The sequence below is a fragment of the Bactrocera neohumeralis genome, chromosome 2, assembly GCF_024586455.1.
Source record: "Bactrocera neohumeralis isolate Rockhampton chromosome 2, APGP_CSIRO_Bneo_wtdbg2-racon-allhic-juicebox.fasta_v2, whole genome shotgun sequence".
NCBI lineage: Eukaryota > Metazoa > Arthropoda > Insecta > Diptera > Tephritidae > Bactrocera > Bactrocera neohumeralis.
In genome coordinates, this window is record NC_065919.1 from 5,388,310 (window position 1) to 5,408,863 (window position 20,554).

The 20,554-nt window shown below is 39.2% G+C and overlaps 1 protein-coding gene across 2 annotated transcripts in view; it reads left to right on the forward strand.

The window, feature by feature from the left end:
- LOC126767652 (putative transcription factor capicua) overlaps positions 1 to 20,554 on the forward strand; it is a 69,483-nt gene that overhangs the window by 37,152 nt on the left and 11,777 nt on the right. Inside the window, exons 3-13 of one of the 2 annotated variants that reach the window (XM_050485133.1) lie at positions 12,406 to 13,610; positions 13,679 to 14,144; positions 14,263 to 14,403; positions 14,513 to 15,267; positions 15,335 to 15,538; positions 15,602 to 15,732; positions 17,065 to 17,979; positions 18,056 to 19,218; positions 19,307 to 19,552; positions 19,683 to 19,932; positions 20,177 to 20,434. In XM_050485133.1, coding sequence (XP_050341090.1) covers positions 12,544 to 13,610; positions 13,679 to 14,144; positions 14,263 to 14,403; positions 14,513 to 15,267; positions 15,335 to 15,538; positions 15,602 to 15,732; positions 17,065 to 17,979; positions 18,056 to 19,218; positions 19,307 to 19,552; positions 19,683 to 19,932; positions 20,177 to 20,434 — 5,596 coding nt within the window. In that variant the 5' untranslated portion in view covers positions 12,406 to 12,543. The remainder of the gene's footprint in view (positions 1 to 12,405; positions 13,611 to 13,678; positions 14,145 to 14,262; positions 14,404 to 14,512; positions 15,268 to 15,334; positions 15,539 to 15,601; positions 15,733 to 17,064; positions 17,980 to 18,055; positions 19,219 to 19,306; positions 19,553 to 19,682; positions 19,933 to 20,176; positions 20,435 to 20,554) is intronic. The other variant, XM_050485134.1, reaches the window with a different exon arrangement.

Consider the following 20,554-nt stretch of genomic DNA (forward strand, 5'->3'; position numbering starts at 1 on the left):
GCTTGCAATGGAATTATTTAAAAAAAAAAAAAAAAAAAAACAGTAGCAAAATAGAGAAAATATTCGCTTTTATTTCATGTAAAATTCTAAATTATTTTTTCTTCAAACCGCATTTTTAAATCGAGTTTGTATGGGAAATTTTTTCATTTGAAGAGATATGAAGGTAATTTCATAATAGCACTCTCTAGAAACGCTTGTCCCTATCGGCAAAATGCTCATAGACTGCTATATATAGTCCTTTGTGAAGCCATAGAAAAGAAGTACTCCTGTGTTCGAACTTATGAATTAGCAAAACCCTTAGTAGCCAAAACAAATTTGCACAGGCGCTTAATTTCCACTCCCGCTAGTTCAATGGGATGTTTGGAAACATGCCTTCCCAAGTGTCTAAGTTTTGACCTCCCAAACGCGGGACAATCAAGAAAAAGCGTTGAGTTGTTTCCAACTCATCTTCCTCTATACAGCTTCTGCAAATGGCGTCTGGTAAGATTCCCAACCTTACAGAATGGAGGCCAATTGGGCAATGGCCTGTTAAAAGCCCTACAACAAGGGAGAAGCTAGACTCACTGAAGGCAAAAAGCTCACTAGATCTCTTGCGATCGATTTTGGGCTAAAAGGCTTTTACGACAGCGCATGTACCGATGGTGGCCCAGCGCTGGTCAAGCTTCCGCGATCCCAGCTGTCTAGTAGTAGAACACAAGAGGATATGTGAGCTTCGACCCACTCCCTTTCTACCGATAGTGGTTCTAGAGTACCTTTCCTTGCTAGCTCATCAGCTTTGCAATTTTCTGCAATTTCGTTATGGCCTGGAACCCATACTAGTCTTATCACAAAGACACGCGATGCTATTGATAGCGAGGTTAGGCACTCCTCGACCAACCCTGAACGCACTGTTAGTGTGCTCAAGGCTAGTATCACCGCTCTACTATCTGAGTGAATGGTCACTTCTCTGAAGAAGGCTGCACTACGGAGCAGTAGATCTGCTGTTACCTTAATGGCTGCAAGTTTAGTTTGAAAGACACTGCAATAATCAGGAAGTCTGAAGCTGGAGTTGATAGAGAGCTACAGACAGTAAACGCCTTCACTAACCTTCCCCGAAGCTTTGACCCATTCAACGGTTTCTTCTCACCAACAAATTCCTCTTCGGTATATGGGCAGAGAAGGAGCCGACAGAGTTCGGTTTGCAACTCCATGATCCAAATGATCCGGTATGAAGTCGAAGCCGTGGATATCCGAGTGTTCAGATACGTGTTGTTTTAAGAACCCAGATTCTCTGAGTTTAATAAGCAACTTTCCCAGCCATACACCTTCTGACGATGTCTACGGGTACTATGTGCAAGATGGCGGTAATTGCCATGTTAGGAGTGGACCTTAGTGCACCACACGTGCTGATGAGCGCCGCCCGTTGAACGTTTTACGAACGTTAGTCTTTTCTAGAGCCCTCAACCACATAAAGACTTCATAGATCCATAACGGGTGTTCAGTGTTCAAATTTATAAAAAGTGAAATTTTGAATTCGTTTTTTTTTTTATCGAGTGACGATGTCACGAATTTTGTAAAACCGAGAACGAAATGTCGGCGACCCTATAAAATATATATGTATGTATGTATATATAAATGACCAGCATAACGAACTGAGTCGATTTGGTCATGCGTGTATACTATATAAGCGAACTAAGTAATTCCACATTTCTTTTAGTTATTATAGTTCTAAAATTTTGGGCACGTCCGTTTTCTTTCCAAGAAGCTGATCATTTGTCGAAATCGCTGCCATCGGACCACTGAAGCATACAGCTGCCATACAAACTGACCAATCAGAATTAAGTTCTAACTCTTAAGCAGTAAGTCTATCACGGAGAAAGTAAGAAATAATTCTCTTTAAGGTTGTTATTCATAAAAAAGAATTACAAACATTTTCATATACAATTTTAACTTTTTATGTAATTGATGTGTGAAAAAAGCTGTCGCATGGTGATATATTTCGCATTTATTGACGACATTTCAATTAGCACTTCGTTAAGACCTCCATAACACCCTGCTCTACTTCAGAGTATGCTCGCCATTAGCTGTGTGTTGAGGAGGGAGATTCGAATAACACTCCTGGTACTAGTATTATTTTACATGATATACATACATACATACATATTTACATTGTATATATTTATAAGTACATGCATTTACGTTTATCGTTATCAACACTAAAAATCTATGTAAAATTAGAATTTGTACCAAAGAAAAACACAAATCACAATCATGGTTGTTCCAAGCTCCAACTGCTGTGGTCGGTTCATACCAAAGTAATATACTAAAAAGCGCACATATATCTTATTCATCCAAATTCGTATCAATTTGAAGGCTCGTTGCTAGGCCGCTGTATGCTTTCCATGCATCCACCTCTTGCCGGTAATCCGACATTATGAGTCGTGAAAAGAGCCCATCAACAAGAAATGTTTTTACGACACACTGTGGTATACGATGATACGATGATATGCCTACATCTGTAAGTTTTACATTTATATACATATGTATGTATGTATGTAAATATTTTTTCGCTTTATAAATTTACAGATTTCAATCTGCCTTTTGCTTTATGTTCACTGTTTTTTTGCCTTCCTTTACTCGCACCTCATACTCATGCGGAATACACTCAAATAAAAGTCTTGAATAAATTTTACTGAATTAAAAAGAGGAGGAGGGATGGAGGTCGTGCGAGTTGTCTTGCAAAAAAATTGCGAGGCACCACTGCAGTCTCTGAGTATTTACTCTCAGTTAGGGAAGTACGCTCATCGTAGATTTTCATTGGGAAATGCTCTCTTAGAATTCGCGCAAAGAAGAAGAAAGATAAAACAAAAAATGCCCCCCAACACCACAGTTTTAACCTTCTCCCTTCGAAAGTTTGCATAGCACAATGCATTTGGCGTATAAGTACATGCACATAAGTATACATACATATGTACATACGTACATATTTGTTAGTGCAGATTGCAGCCGATATTGTCGCAATTGCAATCCTCTGTAATCCTGTGATTTTTATATCGAGAATGTCGGTTATTAAAACTAAATTAGTATGCTCTTCCTAGTATTCGAAACGAAGTTCGAATTACCGAGCTTTGCTAGTCTAAGCTGCTTTAGTACTTATTCCGAGTGCAACAAACTGCATGCATGCCTTGTCCTTCCGACGGAGCATAAAATTATCAATAAGATACACTTCGATTTATGTATGTATGTATGTACATATGTACGTTCGCTTAATTACTAATACCGACTATGTCCAGTTAACGCCAAACAAAGAAGATTTCTCTTTGCCCTTTCGGAAGCTGGCACCGCGCTCTCGGACTTTTTCTCAAGCAGATCAAAAACTGCTTAGTTCCATCGTTCTTACCTATCAGCAGAATCTTGTTATTCTTTTACCTGCGTTATTACACTCACTCCGATCCGACCATTGCCAGTGCACATTGCACGTCAATGCATCACTGACGTTGCATGTAATCAGTTTATAGGCAGACGCATTTCTGGTCCTCAAGTACGCACAAGACCGAAAATTAAAAAAAGAAGAAGTGCTCATACAATAATACATTCATCAAAAAAATGCAACACTGTGTGTTGCTGTGTTCTTCTTTTCATGCTTCCACTCTGCATAGACCGCAGGTTCGAGGTATCTCCCTTTTCTGTCTCCACGCTCACAATGCATTTGTCGAGTGGGGTTACTGACATTCACTCGGTATGTCTCGTCATCGTGCATTTACACGAATAGCCGTCTAGGCGTCTGCATTGCAATTGCTCATATTCCACTCCGCGTTGTGGCATTTCGTTGATAAATCGTTCTCGCATTCGAAGTTCATACGTTCGTTGTTTGGTCTCGTTGAGCAGCAGAAATTCATTCGTCAATTCGTTGCTAGTTTATGATGTAGTTTTATAAATGTATGTAAAAAGTTTTTGTCGTTTTATTAAACCCTCGGTTTTTTCATTGCTATACGTACATGTATGTATGTATAGTGTTTGTCCAATAAATTATTAGTTTTCTTCAACACAAATGATTCGCATTCGGCTTGGAATATACTCAAGTACATATTTATGTATTACAATCTCGTAACTTAATTATATTATACTTTTTGATAACGGCAAGTTTCAGCAACTGTTTTCGCCTCCGCTTATTCTTTATGATTTCCTTATTTTATAATGTTCGCACATTGTGCCTTTTTGATTCTTTGACAATTCTCTACACGAAATGTTGGTGTATGAAAATGAAATTTTGATAAGCTTCCGTTAAAACCGTTACATAAGAACATTGAACTTGTTGCGTAAAGCACAGTATTCATACATAATGAATTTATTATTATATTACCTATGTTAGTTTTATTATTATTATTGTTTTTTTTTTTGCAGAACATGCAATTTATGCATTGGTAAACTTTCAATTATATATTTACAGTTTGTTTTTAGATTAATATTAATGTAGAACAAAATGCCTTTTAATTTGTCTCGATATAATGTTGATATTAGACCTTGGTAGATATTTTTTTTAAAGCAAAACAAATCATAGTAGTATGAAACCAATGGGAAACGAAGGATAAAATATCAAAAAACAAAAGACATATAATTTACGGCCGATCTGAGGCGAAGGGAAGAACGTGATGGAATTTTTAAGAGTCAAAACGATAAAACTGTGAATGATATGGCAATAATAATCTCTTTAAGACAAAGTTGAAGGAAATAAAAATATCTACAACTTTTGTATGAACACATTTTTCACATAACCTCAAAATGTATGTGAAAAATAGAAATAATCAATTTTTTTTTTTGTTTTTATACGTATGTATATCGCACAAATTCGCAGTCGTTTGAGTTTGCCGAATAGCCAGAAGTCACAGGTAGCTAAATAATGCGTATGTATGTATATAGTGATTGCAATACGATATTGGTTGAAAATTCGACGAAAAACTCAAGGGGAATCAATGCAGTATTCGACGGTGCATTATCGTGGTGCAAAAACCAAAAGTTGTCGGCCCATAATTCCGGCCTTTTTTACAAATAGCTTCGCGCAAATGACGCAATACACTCAAATAGTATTCCTTGTTGGCCGTTTGGCCGGTCGGAAGGAATTCGGAGTGCACCACACCTGGATAATCGAAGAAAACCGTCAACGTAACCTTGATTTTGACCTGCATTGACGTGGTTTTTTCGGCTTCGGATCACCTTTGCCACGATATTCAACTGATTGATCGTCTGTTTCCCGCCCGTAAACATAGATCCAAGACTCATCGCCAGTAATAAAAATTTTTTGCTTTTGGAACCAATCGTGCTTTCACTATTCTTGGGTCAAATGATCTTTCAAAATAGCTTTCCCTGTTTTTTCCGATATTGCAACGATGCCAGTAAGATCTCTGACTGTCAATCGTCGATTCTCAACCACCAATTCCTTTATTTTGTTGACGTGTTGATCATCCGTTGATGTTGATGGCCGTCCTGGATGTGGTTTGTTCTCAACGCGTTCTCGACCCTCTTTGAACAATCCATCAAAAACACTTGCCCGCGACAAACAATTATCACCGAAGACCTTTTCCAATGTTCTAAACCTTTCGGCGCAAAAATTTGATTCCGGATACAGAATTTAATGGAACTTCTTTATTGAATAAATGCAAATTTTGACGAGACATTTGGCACAGATTTCGCTGACAGTCATACCAACCTAGAAAAAAATATTACGGCAAATAGGTTTTCATGTGAAATTAAAATTAAAAAGTCTTACTATTTGTTGCCCACAGTAGTATTCCTGCTAAGGTGCAACCGAAGTGAAAGTTTTTTTCTTGTTTTGCTTATTTTCGCCACTAGTACCTATTACACTAGGAATGTCTCAATTGAGTTTCATTTTATTTTTTACGAAAAGTTATTCATATAAAAACATACATACATATATACATACATGTACCCAAAAACTTAATTATTTGTATGAATAAATAAAAAGTAATAACTTATCTTTATTTCGCATGCAATTGAAATAAGAAAATCATAATAACCATTTTAATGATTGCAAATGTATTTTTCGCTGAAATTAGGTATTTATTTGCTTGAGACACTCAAATTTCGACTACAAATTTTGTAATTGGGCTATAGTCGTGGCCGAAAATGAAATCCGAGTTATCAGCGGACAAATGTAATTCCTTCTACAAACACGTGCAGTCATATATGTATGTACATATGTATGTATGTAAATATAAGTATGTATTGCAATTAATCGGATGCAAGACTGCCCCATGTTAATCTGTGCAAACTATTTCTGTACACAGGTTTACTTGTGTGTAATTTGGCAGCAGGCAAATCAAATAAAATAAACCGCAAAGGTAACTAATTAGCCAGCCATCTTTCTTTGCGTTGACTCGTACTGTGTTGACGGCAATTTTCAAAAATCAATCAAAAATTCTAGTTTCATACAGATATCGTCAATGTCACAGCGTTTCTGAATTTAATTGGAGTCTCAATAATTCGCTAAGAGTACCTACAAACACTAACCGATCTTGTGATCTCCACAACGCAAGAACAACGAATAGACACTATATTCTACACCAGATATTTATTTCCTCAGGAATATTGATTAGCCGACGTAACTATGCTCTATACCAATTTACGAAAAAAAGTGGTTCTATTGAACAATTTGTTCGAAGATTGTAGCATTGTCTGAGGCAATATTGCATACCAAAGTTGGTGAAGATCTCTTGCTATAGTGTTCAGAGCAATACGATCAGTGATTGTTGTATGCTTTCGGTAATAATCTATGCCAAATTTTGTAAAGATATCTTGGTAAATAAAAAAGTTGAAAAAATTTGAGATGGATACCTCAAAAACAGACGGACATAACTAAGTCCACCCAGCTTGTCAATCTACAGTACTTAATCGTAAATTTCGCAATGCTTGTCAACAGACCAGCTAGCTGCATACCGCAAATTCACATACTTACAGGTGTATGTATGTACATATGTATGTAGTATGTAAGCATGATTTTATCTACTTATGAATTTTTTGTAAATACATATGTATTTACATGTGTCAATTACATATAGTGTTAGTCGCTCGCTTCTGGTTCAGTTAGATGAGTCAGCGACCGGTTGTGGTTTTTTAATCATCAAATGCGCGAATATCTCCGACTTCCTTCCATGCATATAAACCCTCATACATACATACATATACTATGTATGTACATTAGAGCGGGTCGAGTTTTTTCCTATAAAATCGCGTATGCGCGAAATGTTCTATGGTTCATTATGAAAAACTTTGCTTAAGAGACTATGGGTGTAAAATCGAGACCCCAGCGATTTTTAAGGCGAAATCTTTTAGGGATCATAAAAATTTCTTCGTCAGTTTTTGAGATATCCGAATGAAATTTAATACGTTGGTGACTTTTGATGCGCTATTGATTATTTGTCGGATTCGGTCAGATCGGATAACTATATTACATATCTCCCGTACAAACGCTTATTCAGACTTTTTAAACTTCGCCTTAAAAATCGCTGGCTCGACACCGGGACTAGGCCCATAGTCTCTTAAACAAAGTTCTTCACAATAAGCCGTAGAACATTTACTGGCTACCGATTTTACAAAAAAAAAAACCGACCGCTCTAATATACATATGTACATACATGGAGACGTATACAATTATACAAATGAATTGGCTTCACTAAGAAAACGTCAAACAAATAAAGTCTAAGTGAGTAGAAAATACTTGGACCTACATTGCGTACTAGAAATGGCCACTTAGTGAAGTCGCAAGCCCCGCAAGAATCTTATACAAGAATGAGCATGCACGAAATAAGTACTTTTAGTATCATTTAAAATTGTTTAGCACACGAATAATAAAAGCATTAATATACGAGTAGATGCAGAGTTTTTAGAAAATAAATATCAGAGTAAATAATGTAAGCAGTTTCACTGGCATTATCGGTTGTTTAATAAAAAATAAATTCAGAATGAGAACGAGTTTTAGTTGTGATAAGAGTAACCGTGTTTTAAAAGAGAACTGAGCAGAAGTTGTGAGACAACCAACCTTTAGACAAGGAAAGACATAGTGACATTTGCCAGATGTCAGAATATGCATTACTACAGATTATAGTAAAGAAGACACTTCACCTAAAAAATAACAATTTAAAAATTCAAATTTAAGCTAGTAGTCTGGTAACTTATGCCTATTTTCATGACTCCTTTGGAGGGTGGTTTTTATAGGAAAATAAAAATGAATTATTTTGAATATTTAGAGTGTTTTTATTTACATATTGAAAATATAAGAAAAAAATTTATTTGAAAAAATTTAATACTTTATTACTATTATTATTGTTACTCGAAGTTGGAACCTCGAAAAAATGCACGTGAGTGGCCCGGGTGATTTTGGCTCTTGAAGTTATCTGAAATCAACTATTCTTGATTATTCTTAATCTATAGACATGTCATTCTAGTCGGAACTACTGAAATTAAATTTCAGGAGTAAATAACAAACAGCCTGTTCAAATTTGAAAGCAATCGGTTCAGTAGAAAAAAAGTTAGGACCCGAGCCGACCAGAAAAACAATGTATTGATAAAAATGCGTTTAAAGTTCAACAACTCCGAGAGAGAGGACCCCGAGGCGCTCTAGGAAACTCGTTATAACTCCCGAAATATTTCGAATTTCTGTCTGCAATTTTCACAGTATATTCTCAAGACATTGTACTTTTAAATTAACCAAAAAATCGGTTGAACCCAAGTTACCAGAACCTTACCTTAAATCGCTTATAATCGCGATAATCACTTGTTTAATGTTTAGCATAGTTTTATTTCCTGCAGGGTTCTTAGCATGAATGCATGTACAGCATACTATGGTGGTTCACTCTCGTTGTTGATGTGCACAAATAGAAGAACTCAGTAAGCTTTTCTTCCCAGCTGCTCTTTCGTTTTTAGTTAATCATTTGTATATATGTATGTATGTGCATACATACATAGGCATGCATAGTACTTTGTAACGCATACAAATAAAATTGCAGCAGTTTTGATCGATCAGCAAGAAATCTAACAGTCCTCGTCAAACACTTCTTAAGTTATGTCGCAGATGTCGACAGTTCGAAGTAAACGAAGATACGATAAACTATTCGTAGCGTGCAGTTATATTTCTGTGTATTTTTTTTTATTTGCATACAATTCAAAATTGCACTCGAAAACACTAAAAACGCGCACATTCAGTGTACAATTACACACTTAAAACGTGACACGATTACGATTACCAACTGAATGTCAAGGCTTGCAGAAGTTCCGAAATCGTACGCAGCATTGATTTCCCAACGTTGGGTGTAAGTTAAGAGTGTGCGTTAATTAAAAGCAAATTTAACCTTTCAGTGAGTCGCGTGTAGCACCTACTAGGGTTGTTCGCGCCCGCTGATGCATGTTCTTTTGTTTTGGCAATACTTTCTTCTGCATCATTTATATACGCTGTTGCTGAAACTGGCTGCGTGAACAAAGTCCAGCTGACACACAGAGGTTATGAAGCAAATTCGAAACTTGCAACTGCCGGTCAGCCGCTATTGTCCGATAAAATACCGTGGTTCTTTAATGCTTTTCCTTTAATTAAACCACAAGATTCGACCTAATTGGATTGTCTCAATTTGGCTACTCGTATAAAGTCTACAAAATATTAATTTGGTGAAGTGCAATTATATACATACATACAGAGCCTCACAAAAGTATTCGAAAAATTAATGTAAAGTAGGAAATTGCCTACAATTCTTGCAAAAGTGTTATTATTATTAAAATATCTTATTTCATTGCTATATTGTAGTTTAAAATTTTATGTAAACTCAAAAATTATGTTTCGGGTCGTTGTCCTGTTGAAATATGTAACGGCCGGAAAGTCCGAATATATCCGCTCCAACATTTGGACAATATTTGAATATATTGCCGGTGATTAATTTTATCAGTGATGAACTGCATGTTTCCAACACAGTTTGCACACCTACAGCCGTACATAGTACATTTCCACACCGCGCTTAACCTAGCATATTGTGTTTTTCCTTTGCAATTTGGAATTCACTTTCTTGCCACAATCAGGTCCAAGTATGTTGAACTTCTTTTCGTCAATAAAAATTAATTTTGACCAAACCTCGATAGCATGGTTTACGACGGTTTTTCGAACTCCAAACGCTTATCTCTATTTTATTCACTTCTGTATAATCAAACTTCTACTTATTTTTTTATATTTATACTAATAAATAAATAAATACATACATATGTATGTACCATTTTGATCGACCACTTTTTGCCATTTTTCCGCTAGAGACATTATTCCATCAGTGTAAAACTTTCATCAGTATAAATCGAAATTTCGAGGGAACCATTGTTGTGCTACACTAACTGATACAACATCGTCTCCGTAAACATCAAAAATTTCATTGGTGGCTTTCGTGGCATTCTTCTTCTTTCCTTTTTTATACAAAATTCTCAAAATATAGTGAATTTCTTCATTATTTTCACTCATGAACAGCTGTAACATTTTTTCAACTTCCCCGAATTTAAGTTTTTTTTGGTTAAATGAAGCTTAAATTCTCACCTTTCCAACACTATATGGTATGGCACAATGCACTGGAGATATACGACTGCAACATCTATTGACAAAATACGAAAAGACTTTTTCGACTACCCAATATATATACTTTGACCCTCTCCGACGTTTCCTTTTGGGTATTAAAAACTTCGTAGCGAACTTAATATAACCTGTTGAGGGTATACTAAAGGTTAAAACTATTATGTGGATAAACATGTGCCATTTTCGAATAAAAAGAGTTAATTCTAAACATCTCAATTTTCACATTTTAGTGATAGTCATTTGAGAGCAGAGTTTTCAACGATTTTTGACAAACGGACTCAATCACCAAAACTGAAAGTACTAAAAATTAGTGCTATTTCAAATTTGGCTGATGCAGCCAGATATTTTATACAACCATTTTTCGCCTTGTTAAGTCAACCCTCTTTACTCCTTATTGCAAGCATGCTCTATTTTTTATTTACTCCCTCACGTGCGATTCGCGCATACACATTTTTTGTTTGTTTAAAATAGACTCTCTGCACCGCTATTAAACAGAAGATTTCAGCGGTATGGTGATATTCAAGCAGCCTACTTGTAATCAACACAAAATCCTAGATGAACACGAACCAGCCCATGAATGGCACTTGAAATTCGTTTCTACTTCAACAGCCCTATTTTTCATAAATATTTTAGTCTCTCTACTCTCTTGTTTCATGCTTGCAATTCTCTTTGGCGCGCAAACTAGTCAGTTTTTTGAACTCCGTCGCAACCGCCCAGTCACCTTGGCTGATATTTGTGCATTTCCACTCGCCAACTGGAGGAATTCATACTAACACCAACCACTCGCAATCATCATCAGCGCCGCACTTATTTCCTTCTCTTCTATGCACTACACAGCTGCATTTTAGTTCAGTCTGCTTGGCGCGTTGACGGTTTTGCAACGAGAACTTGATATATGGTGACGCAATTGAGCACCGACAACTTGTGTTGGGCGGTGTGCGTTTGTTGGTGAACGAGCATAGAATGTGCAGGAGAAGAGAAGCCAACTTAGCACCCACTTCGCTGGTAGTTTTTGTGTATCGACCGCTTCGCGACTCCCCACTTCGCAGCTGCAGACACACTCCTGTGTTATCCTCACGAACATCCATTCAGCAAGCATAGCCGCCTGATTGAGCTGCACCTACAGTAGTTAGCTAGTTACAAAACATACACTGTCACATCTAGCGTCTGCTTATGCTCCACTCCTATCGTGTCCTTTTATTCTGAGTGAGTGGTATGTGTAGGAGTTGTCATAGTTCTATTTATGCTCAAATTGGTTTATACTTCTCCCAATACCATGTGTTAGTTGGTTATATGTTGACGTAGGTTAAGGTAGGCTATTTCTACATATTTAGTGTGTTGTATGTTAGCGCAAATGTCAACTTTGTGATCGTTTTGCTTTTACAAATTGAAGGCCGAAGTTACGGAAAATATACATGTTAAGCGAGTTAAGCCTTGCGGATGACGAATGACTACGACTACTATACTGCCACGCCCACCTAGAGATTTAATGTGGTGACAAGGCATGGCATGGAAAGTCAGCAATGATGGTATAACAAATTGCACGCAAATGCATACTGACGAGCCAGACAAGTGGGAGTATTGATCCATTTCTGATGGTGGTCTGCCACAAGGTGGTTGACTGGCAACAGCACACGATGATGGCATTTAGTTGTTGACATGACGTATTTGATTTTTCAAGAGATAGATGTGTAACTCTTGCTCGTTGTAAGCTACAATTGACTCTTACATACATAGTATAATTAATTTTTTAAAATTTATGTTTGTGCATGTGTATATTTATAATTAAACATTTCCTATAATTTTTGCAGATGCCATTTTTGAAACTTTCATAAGACTTCACCGCAAACAAATTACATTACGTGTGGACCATTGTTGCTCTTGACAGCGCGGACTTTGCAGTGAAGTCTGCCAATGCTTACTTCGATGTTTCGTGCAACATCTGAAAAATGGTCAAAGCGGTTTCAGCCCGAGCAACAGCAACCACGGCCGCTTTGTACGTAGCAAAACAGCAATTGCAATTACAGCAAGAACAACCGAACGGCAAAAAATCTACGCAAAATCATCAAAAAGAACACGAGACTTTTTTCCGCGCTGAACCCGAACAAATTTTAAAACAACGTGGACAACAGTTTACTCTAGACGCTGAGGAGGTGGAAGAGGAGGAGGAGGAGCCGTGTGCGAAACGTATTGCTGTTGCATCGCTCAGCAAAATGGTAATACCATCCTTGGCAGCAACAGCAACCACCAGCACATCATCAGCGTCCGTATCCTCTTCTGTCGCATCAGCAACAACGACGAACCATGTTAATACGTATGCTGCCGATCAGCAACAAATACAACAACAAAGGCAACATCAAAATGCTCTCTATCACCAACAACACCCGCCCGCTAGCCTCAATAGCCAACAGTCGGCGCCGCGGCAACATCCGAAGAAGCGGAAATTCGATCCAGCCGAGCTGGACCGGCAACAGCAAACTTCACCACAACCACAGCACCACTGCGATAGCGCAGCAGCAACGTCGTCGATATCCACAACAAACACATTATGGCATGATAGCAAGCCAATTTCGACGAATAAAAACATTAATGTTAATGCCGAGAACAGTAACGGTATCTTAACTTCGGCGAGCTTGAAGAACGGCAACGGGGCAGCCACAACAAGTGCAATATCATCAGCAGCAACAGCAAATATTGTTGTTACAAGCTGCAATAGCAAAGTTTCGTGGCCCGCTACAACAACAAGTGGTGCGAATGAAGACGCGACACCGGCGGATATGCTCCATACAGCGATACGTTCGACTGTTCAACAACAACAACAACAACAACAGCACTCACCAGCAACATCGATGATTGTGAGTCCGGTGACAACGGCGACACATTCCACCATAACATTGCCGGCAGGAGTTGTAGTTGGCGCTGGCGTCAACGGTAACAGTGGAGCTACAGTTGTAACGGCGGTTGGACGAGGCGCCGCCTCCCTAGAAAGCCCCGAGAAACGCATCATCATAACAAGGTGAGGCAGTAACTGTTTGTTATAATTATATATAGTATATTTTGTTTAATTTTAAAATTTGTCTCCAGCACACAGCCGTCAAGTAATTACAAGCTGCAAAATGTGTTGAGTGTGACTCACAGCACCGGCAGTAATCGCACTCTGACTTCTACAAGCAATACTGCGTTGCAACAACAACAACGCCACACCTATCAGCAGCATTTGCAACAACCACAGGCAGTGGTTACCACGCAGCATCTGCAACAGCAGCAGCAGCCGCCGCTAGTTGCTAATTTGGATCTCAGCGAATGGTCAAATACGCGCGTATTGGCCAAATTAAATAACTTCTATGCATCGGGTATTATACGACACACGACATCGTACAACGGCAGCTGCAGTAGCGCAGATGCCAATGGCAGACCACCTTCAGCTGCTACACCAAATTCAATTACAGTCGAATTCGATCCGCCGGAAAATTGCACACAACCCTATACGGACGTTTTGGGCAATGGGCGTTTCAATGTGATATTGGACGCTAGTCCACCATTAGCTGATGTAAGTCGAAGCATACAAGCAAGTTGTTGTCAGCAATGAATTAGACCTACTATATATTGAATGACAAGCCAAATAAGTGGTGTAATTAAAATACTCTTTGTTCTTCTCATTTCTTTAGATTAATGTGGACACTCGAGTTTGTGTGCGCAGTCAGATAGAAGGTCGTTCCGGTTACGTTTTTGTGGAGGGCACTGTTACGGCCATCAATCCAAACACAAAACAGTTCACCGTTCAAATTCTCACGGATTCGACACCAATAGTAAGTAATGAAATTTATATTATCTACAAAAAAATACATACATACATCAGAAGTGTAAAAGTAAAATATATTAAATAAATTAAAATACTAACATATGCTACAATTATAGTTCAAAACGGTTAAACGGGCAGATTTGCGACTGCTGCTACCGCCATGGTGGGACGAATTGCGTGAGCTTTCACCTTTTCCACAGCAACACCACACTCATGTTTTTGGCACTCATAAGGCAGGCGGTGCACATTCAGCGCTGCTCACGTCTCCACATCAACAGCGCACTACCGGTGGCAGCGGTACTTCAGGGTCAGCGACACACAAAACCAGTGCCGGTCACCATCATCCACAGCTGAGTTACGTGGCTACACGTTATGACAGCAAAGTTCCGGCACACCTTACGGTAGCGGGCTCACAACAGCTGCCCGCACACATGACGTCATATAGTGCCGCACAGCAGCATCTGCAGAAGCAAGAAGAGTATTATCGGACGACTGCCACCTCACCCTTCCAAACTGTAGGTGGTAGTGGGCAGTCATTGCTTGTGAACGCCCACAATGCGGGAGCGATTGGCAAGATAAACGGTAACGGCAACATTGCCACGGCGTCGCTACCTGAAATTGTTGTTTCGCAACAGCAATTGCAGTTGGGTGGCGGCAGCAGCAGCAGCAACAGCCATCAGCTCTCACAATCGCCATCAGATGATCTACAGCGGCGCCAGTCACGGCAATACGATGAATTCGAATCGGATGACGAATTAAAGGGTGTGCAAATAGATGGTTACACGCTTGGCGATGGCGACCCCGAGAAGTTATCGGCGGGCAGTAAGCGCAGCAGTGTACAGAGCCGCGGCAGCACATCAAGCACCCCAAGGTAACGTCGCAAATAGTGTCACTTATAAAATTTTAATATTTTTGTCATTATACTTATACGATTGCAGATCTCAAGGAACCACACCGCATCGCTTCAATAAGGGTGATATTGTTCAGTCAGAATCCGGAGTGCGCAAAAAATACAATGGCAAACAATGGCGTCGCCTATGTGGTATGTGCTCCAAGGAATCTCAGCGTCGTGGTTTGTGCTCGCGCCATCTTAATCAGAAAGGCAATGCTTTTCGGCCTAATGGTGCTAATCGATTTCCTCGGTATGTCATATCAATTGCAGTTTTCAAATATATTAATGATATACTGACACTTTCTCATAACAGTGATATGAATAGCCGTTCGAGCAGTAAAACGCAAGTGGATGAAGACACTTCGCGCGACTCAGAAACGTCACCCAACTACCGTGCGGCAGGCCGCTCTGACCAGGAGGAAACTGATGTGGCTAACATTTTAGGTAATATAAGCAAAAAGCGGGAAAAAATCAACTGCAATATCAAATAATTGTATCAGCTTAGTCAGACTGTGTTCACACAAAGACTTTTTCTCTCGTCCAAACCTGTTTTTGTATAGGCGACTGGACGACAAGAAAAGACGAAAGTACCGTGTTAGGCTTTGTGTTTTTGTTCGTAACCGTTCATGGTAAAGTAAAATTTATCTAATCGAAAATATTTTTGTGCACCGTATACATGAAGTATGCAAGAATTTACGTATGTGAGATATGAAAGAAAATTCAGAAAATTTTCAGACTCGTATGAACGAAATAAGGAGACACCAAAAGAGTGCATGCTAATAATGAAAAACAGAGTCCTCGTGTGAACATAGTATTATGTGATTAATTTTTACATTACAAAAACTTTAAGGTAAAATATTTAAAGAGTAAAAGAATTTTTCCGATACACCGACTTTATACCTCGCTTCAAGCAAGCAAAATAAAATCGCTTCATACATCCAAGCAGTTGTACATCATAACTTCAGTAGTATATCAGTTTCTCAGTTTCGGAAACTAATCCACATGTACTTAAGAATAATGAGCAAACGCTGTGTATATTGTTAAAGCATCCCTGTAAACGGTGTTTTAAGTATTGAGCACTTGAAAACTAACTTTTCTTAACCATCAATTTACACCTACAAAAACAAACTCTCTATTCCATTCTTTTTCCAACAACTAAAACAATACATGAGATTGACCAGAGAAAAACAGTGGCAACAACATTTTCAAGTACCTGAAAATGAACATTGATTCACATGTAATATATTGTTGAAATTATGGCCTTGAGCCCCTCCTTTCATGTCAGCAGGTAAATTGCAAATGTGCGAAAGAACAAAAACACTAAATAAGAAAAGTGTGAAGTGCAGATTTTCAAGAGGATGCTATAGCGTTCATATGTGTAGGAAAATATACAAAATACGAGAGATTAGTGTTGAACTGACGTTTGCAGAAACGAAACTAAAACGCCAAGTAAAAATCACCGCTGGAGCGGGAAAACTGCAACATATTCTTTGTGCAAAGTTTGAATTTGCCTAAATATGCATAAAAATATTAATTATTTATAGAATACAAAGTGTTAGAAGTGAAATAATATAAAAATCAGTTACGTACCCGTGCTCATTAACTATACGCCCGAAAATGAATTTAAATATTTTTTTGCCCAGAGATGACGTCGCTGGAAATTTATATCTTCAATGCTTAAGTAATTTTATGTGCATATGTGCAGTGTCTTTTTATTTGTTATTATTTTATATTTTAATTCTAACTTTAAACGTGCATTGCTCATATCCTCCACAGTGTCACTGAGCAGTTCACGTTCGGCCACGCCAAGCTATTCTTCGCCTGTCAACCACGGTACCTCGCCGATGAATGTTACCAACTCGCCCGTGCCAGTCGTCTCCAATCGCCAAAATTTTTTCACTCCAATAGGCGGTGGCCCCGTTGTGACAGCGGACGCGCAAACAACTAAGTGGAAGCCAGCAGCTAGCCCCGTACAGTATGGTACAGTGGGCTATTCACAAGTTATACGCCCCGAAACGGTGCGTGCGCAAGGCAACGCTACCGCCCCACCGCCACAACAGTCGCCCGTCTCTATGGTGATACACAATCAGAACAGTGCTAATTTAGCAGCTGCGCAGCTGCACGGAAGCGCTGGCAATATACATCATTCCTCTCTGCACTCAGCGCATCACCAGGTACCGCCACCACTATCTCCAGCACAATCTGCTGTCATGCAGCAGCAGCATCATTTGCAGCAACCGCCACTCGCGCATAGCCATATATCCCTGTCGCCAGGCGGGCCACCTCCACCGCAACCGATCGTTAGCAGCGCTGTGATTGCACCACCTCGGCCACCTGCTTCTGTGGTTACAAGCGTTGGTCACGCCACCACCAGCGTTATACGGATCTCACCTGCTGCCGCCGCCGCCGCTGCCGCAAATAATGGTTCCACACATAGTAGCACCGCAGCACCGACATTGCCGCAATCCTTTCATCCTGTCATAGTCGATCCCACGCAGTTGGTGCCTTTGCTCTCGCCAGCGAGTGGCAATTCATCGTTGCAGACAGGACAACCCACATTGGTTTCGATCAGTAGCGGTTTGGGTGTGGGTGGGAGCAATAGTTCGCTCTTAGCCACCGCACATCAGCATAATTTACAACAACAGACGGCAGCGTCACCGATTTCAAATGAAAAGACGATTCCAAAAAACGGTATGTGGCGCTAAAAGTCGTAATTTTCCAATACTTAATACTAATCGTGTTTTTTTTCTATTATTTATGTATTTAGGATTTCCGCCGGGGTCGATATATCAATGGCAAACGCTGTTGCCCACCATCAGTCAGTCCCCCGTTAAACCGACCAATTTTACAATAGCCGGCATCATACCGCCAACGGCGGAAACACCACCTCCACAACAACAGCAACAGCAAACAACACAAGGAATTAATTTGATAAATCACCATGGCGCCCACAACAATCTCAGCAATCATAGTATGAGCGTCGGTCATAAAATGACGGCCGACTTAGACTCACCCGAAAAACCGCTGAATTTCTCAACAAGTGATGCGGCGGCCGCCAAGAATAATACTTTTAATAAAAATAATGGAGCAGGCACATCTAGTAGTAGCGGGGGCAAAAGCAGCGTACCACAAGAAGATAACGACGATCAATTAGATGATGATGTATTCGAACCAATGGCACCAGCGCACCCCAAGCCGAAGCACGCACGATTCGCCATCAACAGCAGCAGTGATAACTATAGATATGGCAGTTCGTCAAAGAATAAATATGGCAATGAGGGTACGGGAGAGGCGAAGACGTCATCAGCATCGGGTAATAGCGGTTCGGCGGCCAAGCGACGTTCCCAATCGCTCAGCGCATTACAACAACAACAACAACAACAGCAGCAGGCAAAATCAACTGCCGGAGGAGGAAATTGTGCCATTGACAAGGAACCCTCCAGTCCAGAACCAGACAAAATCCGACGCCCTATGAACGCCTTTATGATTTTCTCTAAAAAACATCGTAAACTAGTTCACAAAAAGCATCCGAACCAAGACAATCGCACTGTTAGCAAAATTCTAGGTGAATGGTGGTACGCTTTGAAACCGGAACAGAAAGCCAAATATCATGAATTGGCCAGTTCGGTAAAGGACGCCCATTTCAAGATGCATCCACATTGGAAATGGTGTTCGAAAGACCGTCGTAAGTCCTCTAGTTCTGGCAAGGGGGAAACTTGTGGAGGGCCTTTGGACAGTAGTGACGGCATCGACTTGCCAATACATAGTCCCGGTTCAGCAAGTGCTTCAAGCAACACCGCCATCGATTCTCAAACCGATATCATACCACTTACAATTGAGGAAACTCTGGGTCAAGTGAAAGAAGAAAAGACAAGTATTAAAGCAGAGTTGGTGCAGCCAAACGAAACCCAACAGTCCGACGATGAACACGTAAGTTACACGAATTACTAAAACATTTATATATTTTACTTCATTAATTATTATATCAAAATTGTTTTAAATATGCGTTTCGCTGTAGATGCTGGTGGTAGATGAAGCCACAAACAGTAAGCTGAGCAGCAATAACTGCAATTTAGGATCTCAACAGCAGGAATCTGCATTGAAGCAAATAGATTTAAAGTGTCGTGAACGCGTTACCGATTCCGATGTTGAAGATACTGCCTATGATTACAGAAAAACCGTAACAAATGCAGTGAAGAGTGTACACAGTGAAAATTCAGCTGAAAACGAAAAGGTTAATAATGACTATACAAAATTAATATTGGTATTGTATTTTGTATTGTTTTTAATTAAATTAAAAATTAAGCAATAATTGTCAATAAATAAGTTTTTTTCCTTATTTATTGCACAACTTTACTTTGATATTTAAATAATAATCTCTTCTCAATTCAAAGCTCTCAATGTCGAAGGAAGCTAGCATAAAAAATGAAAGCCAAAATAAATCGGAGGAAATATTAGCGCTCAGCACTTCTAGCAATAACGCGCTTAACGTGAACACTGAGCGAGATATTACATTGAAACCGAAACCCATCAAGCCATATGCTTCCAGCATTGAAAGTAGCATTCTTAGTCCACAGCAGCTGCCGAAGTATTCATACAACAGTCCGAAGAACCCAATCGGTGTAACACCATTCCAACCAACAGGCGAGCGCAATAAATTATAAACGAAATACAATTTTGAAAAGTGGTTGCATAGGTTTTTTTTAAATTGTTTTTGAAAAGCGTTTTTAATGGAACACATTTAATTTCGTTGTGCATAATATTTGAGCGCACTGTTAACGGTGGCGACATGGCATAATGCTTTTCTATTGTATTTTCATAATATGCAACTTTCTTATGTGTTAAAATGTGTTAATTTATAACAATATTCGTATTTGTTCTCATGTAGGCGGTGCGTTCAAAACCATGCCCATAAGCCCGAAAAGCACAAAGATAGACGAACAGCAGCTGCAACCACTGCATATAAAGCAGGAGGATATCAAGCAAGAGTTACCTTCGCCATACAAAATGAATGGCGGCGGTGCAAATGTAAATAGCGTATTCACTTTCAATGTACCAATGGGCGCAGCAGCGGGTCTGAATCAAAAGACCCAACAGACAACAGGACACCCATTACGCAGTCCTAATACCATGGAGGGTAGTAAAGGTATTCACGAACTCTATACATGTATTATCAGTTCTTATAATTTATATATTATAAAATAATAAGTTGTTATGATTTATCATAATTCTTTTTCAGTTGTTGCTATTGTGATCTATTTTCGGT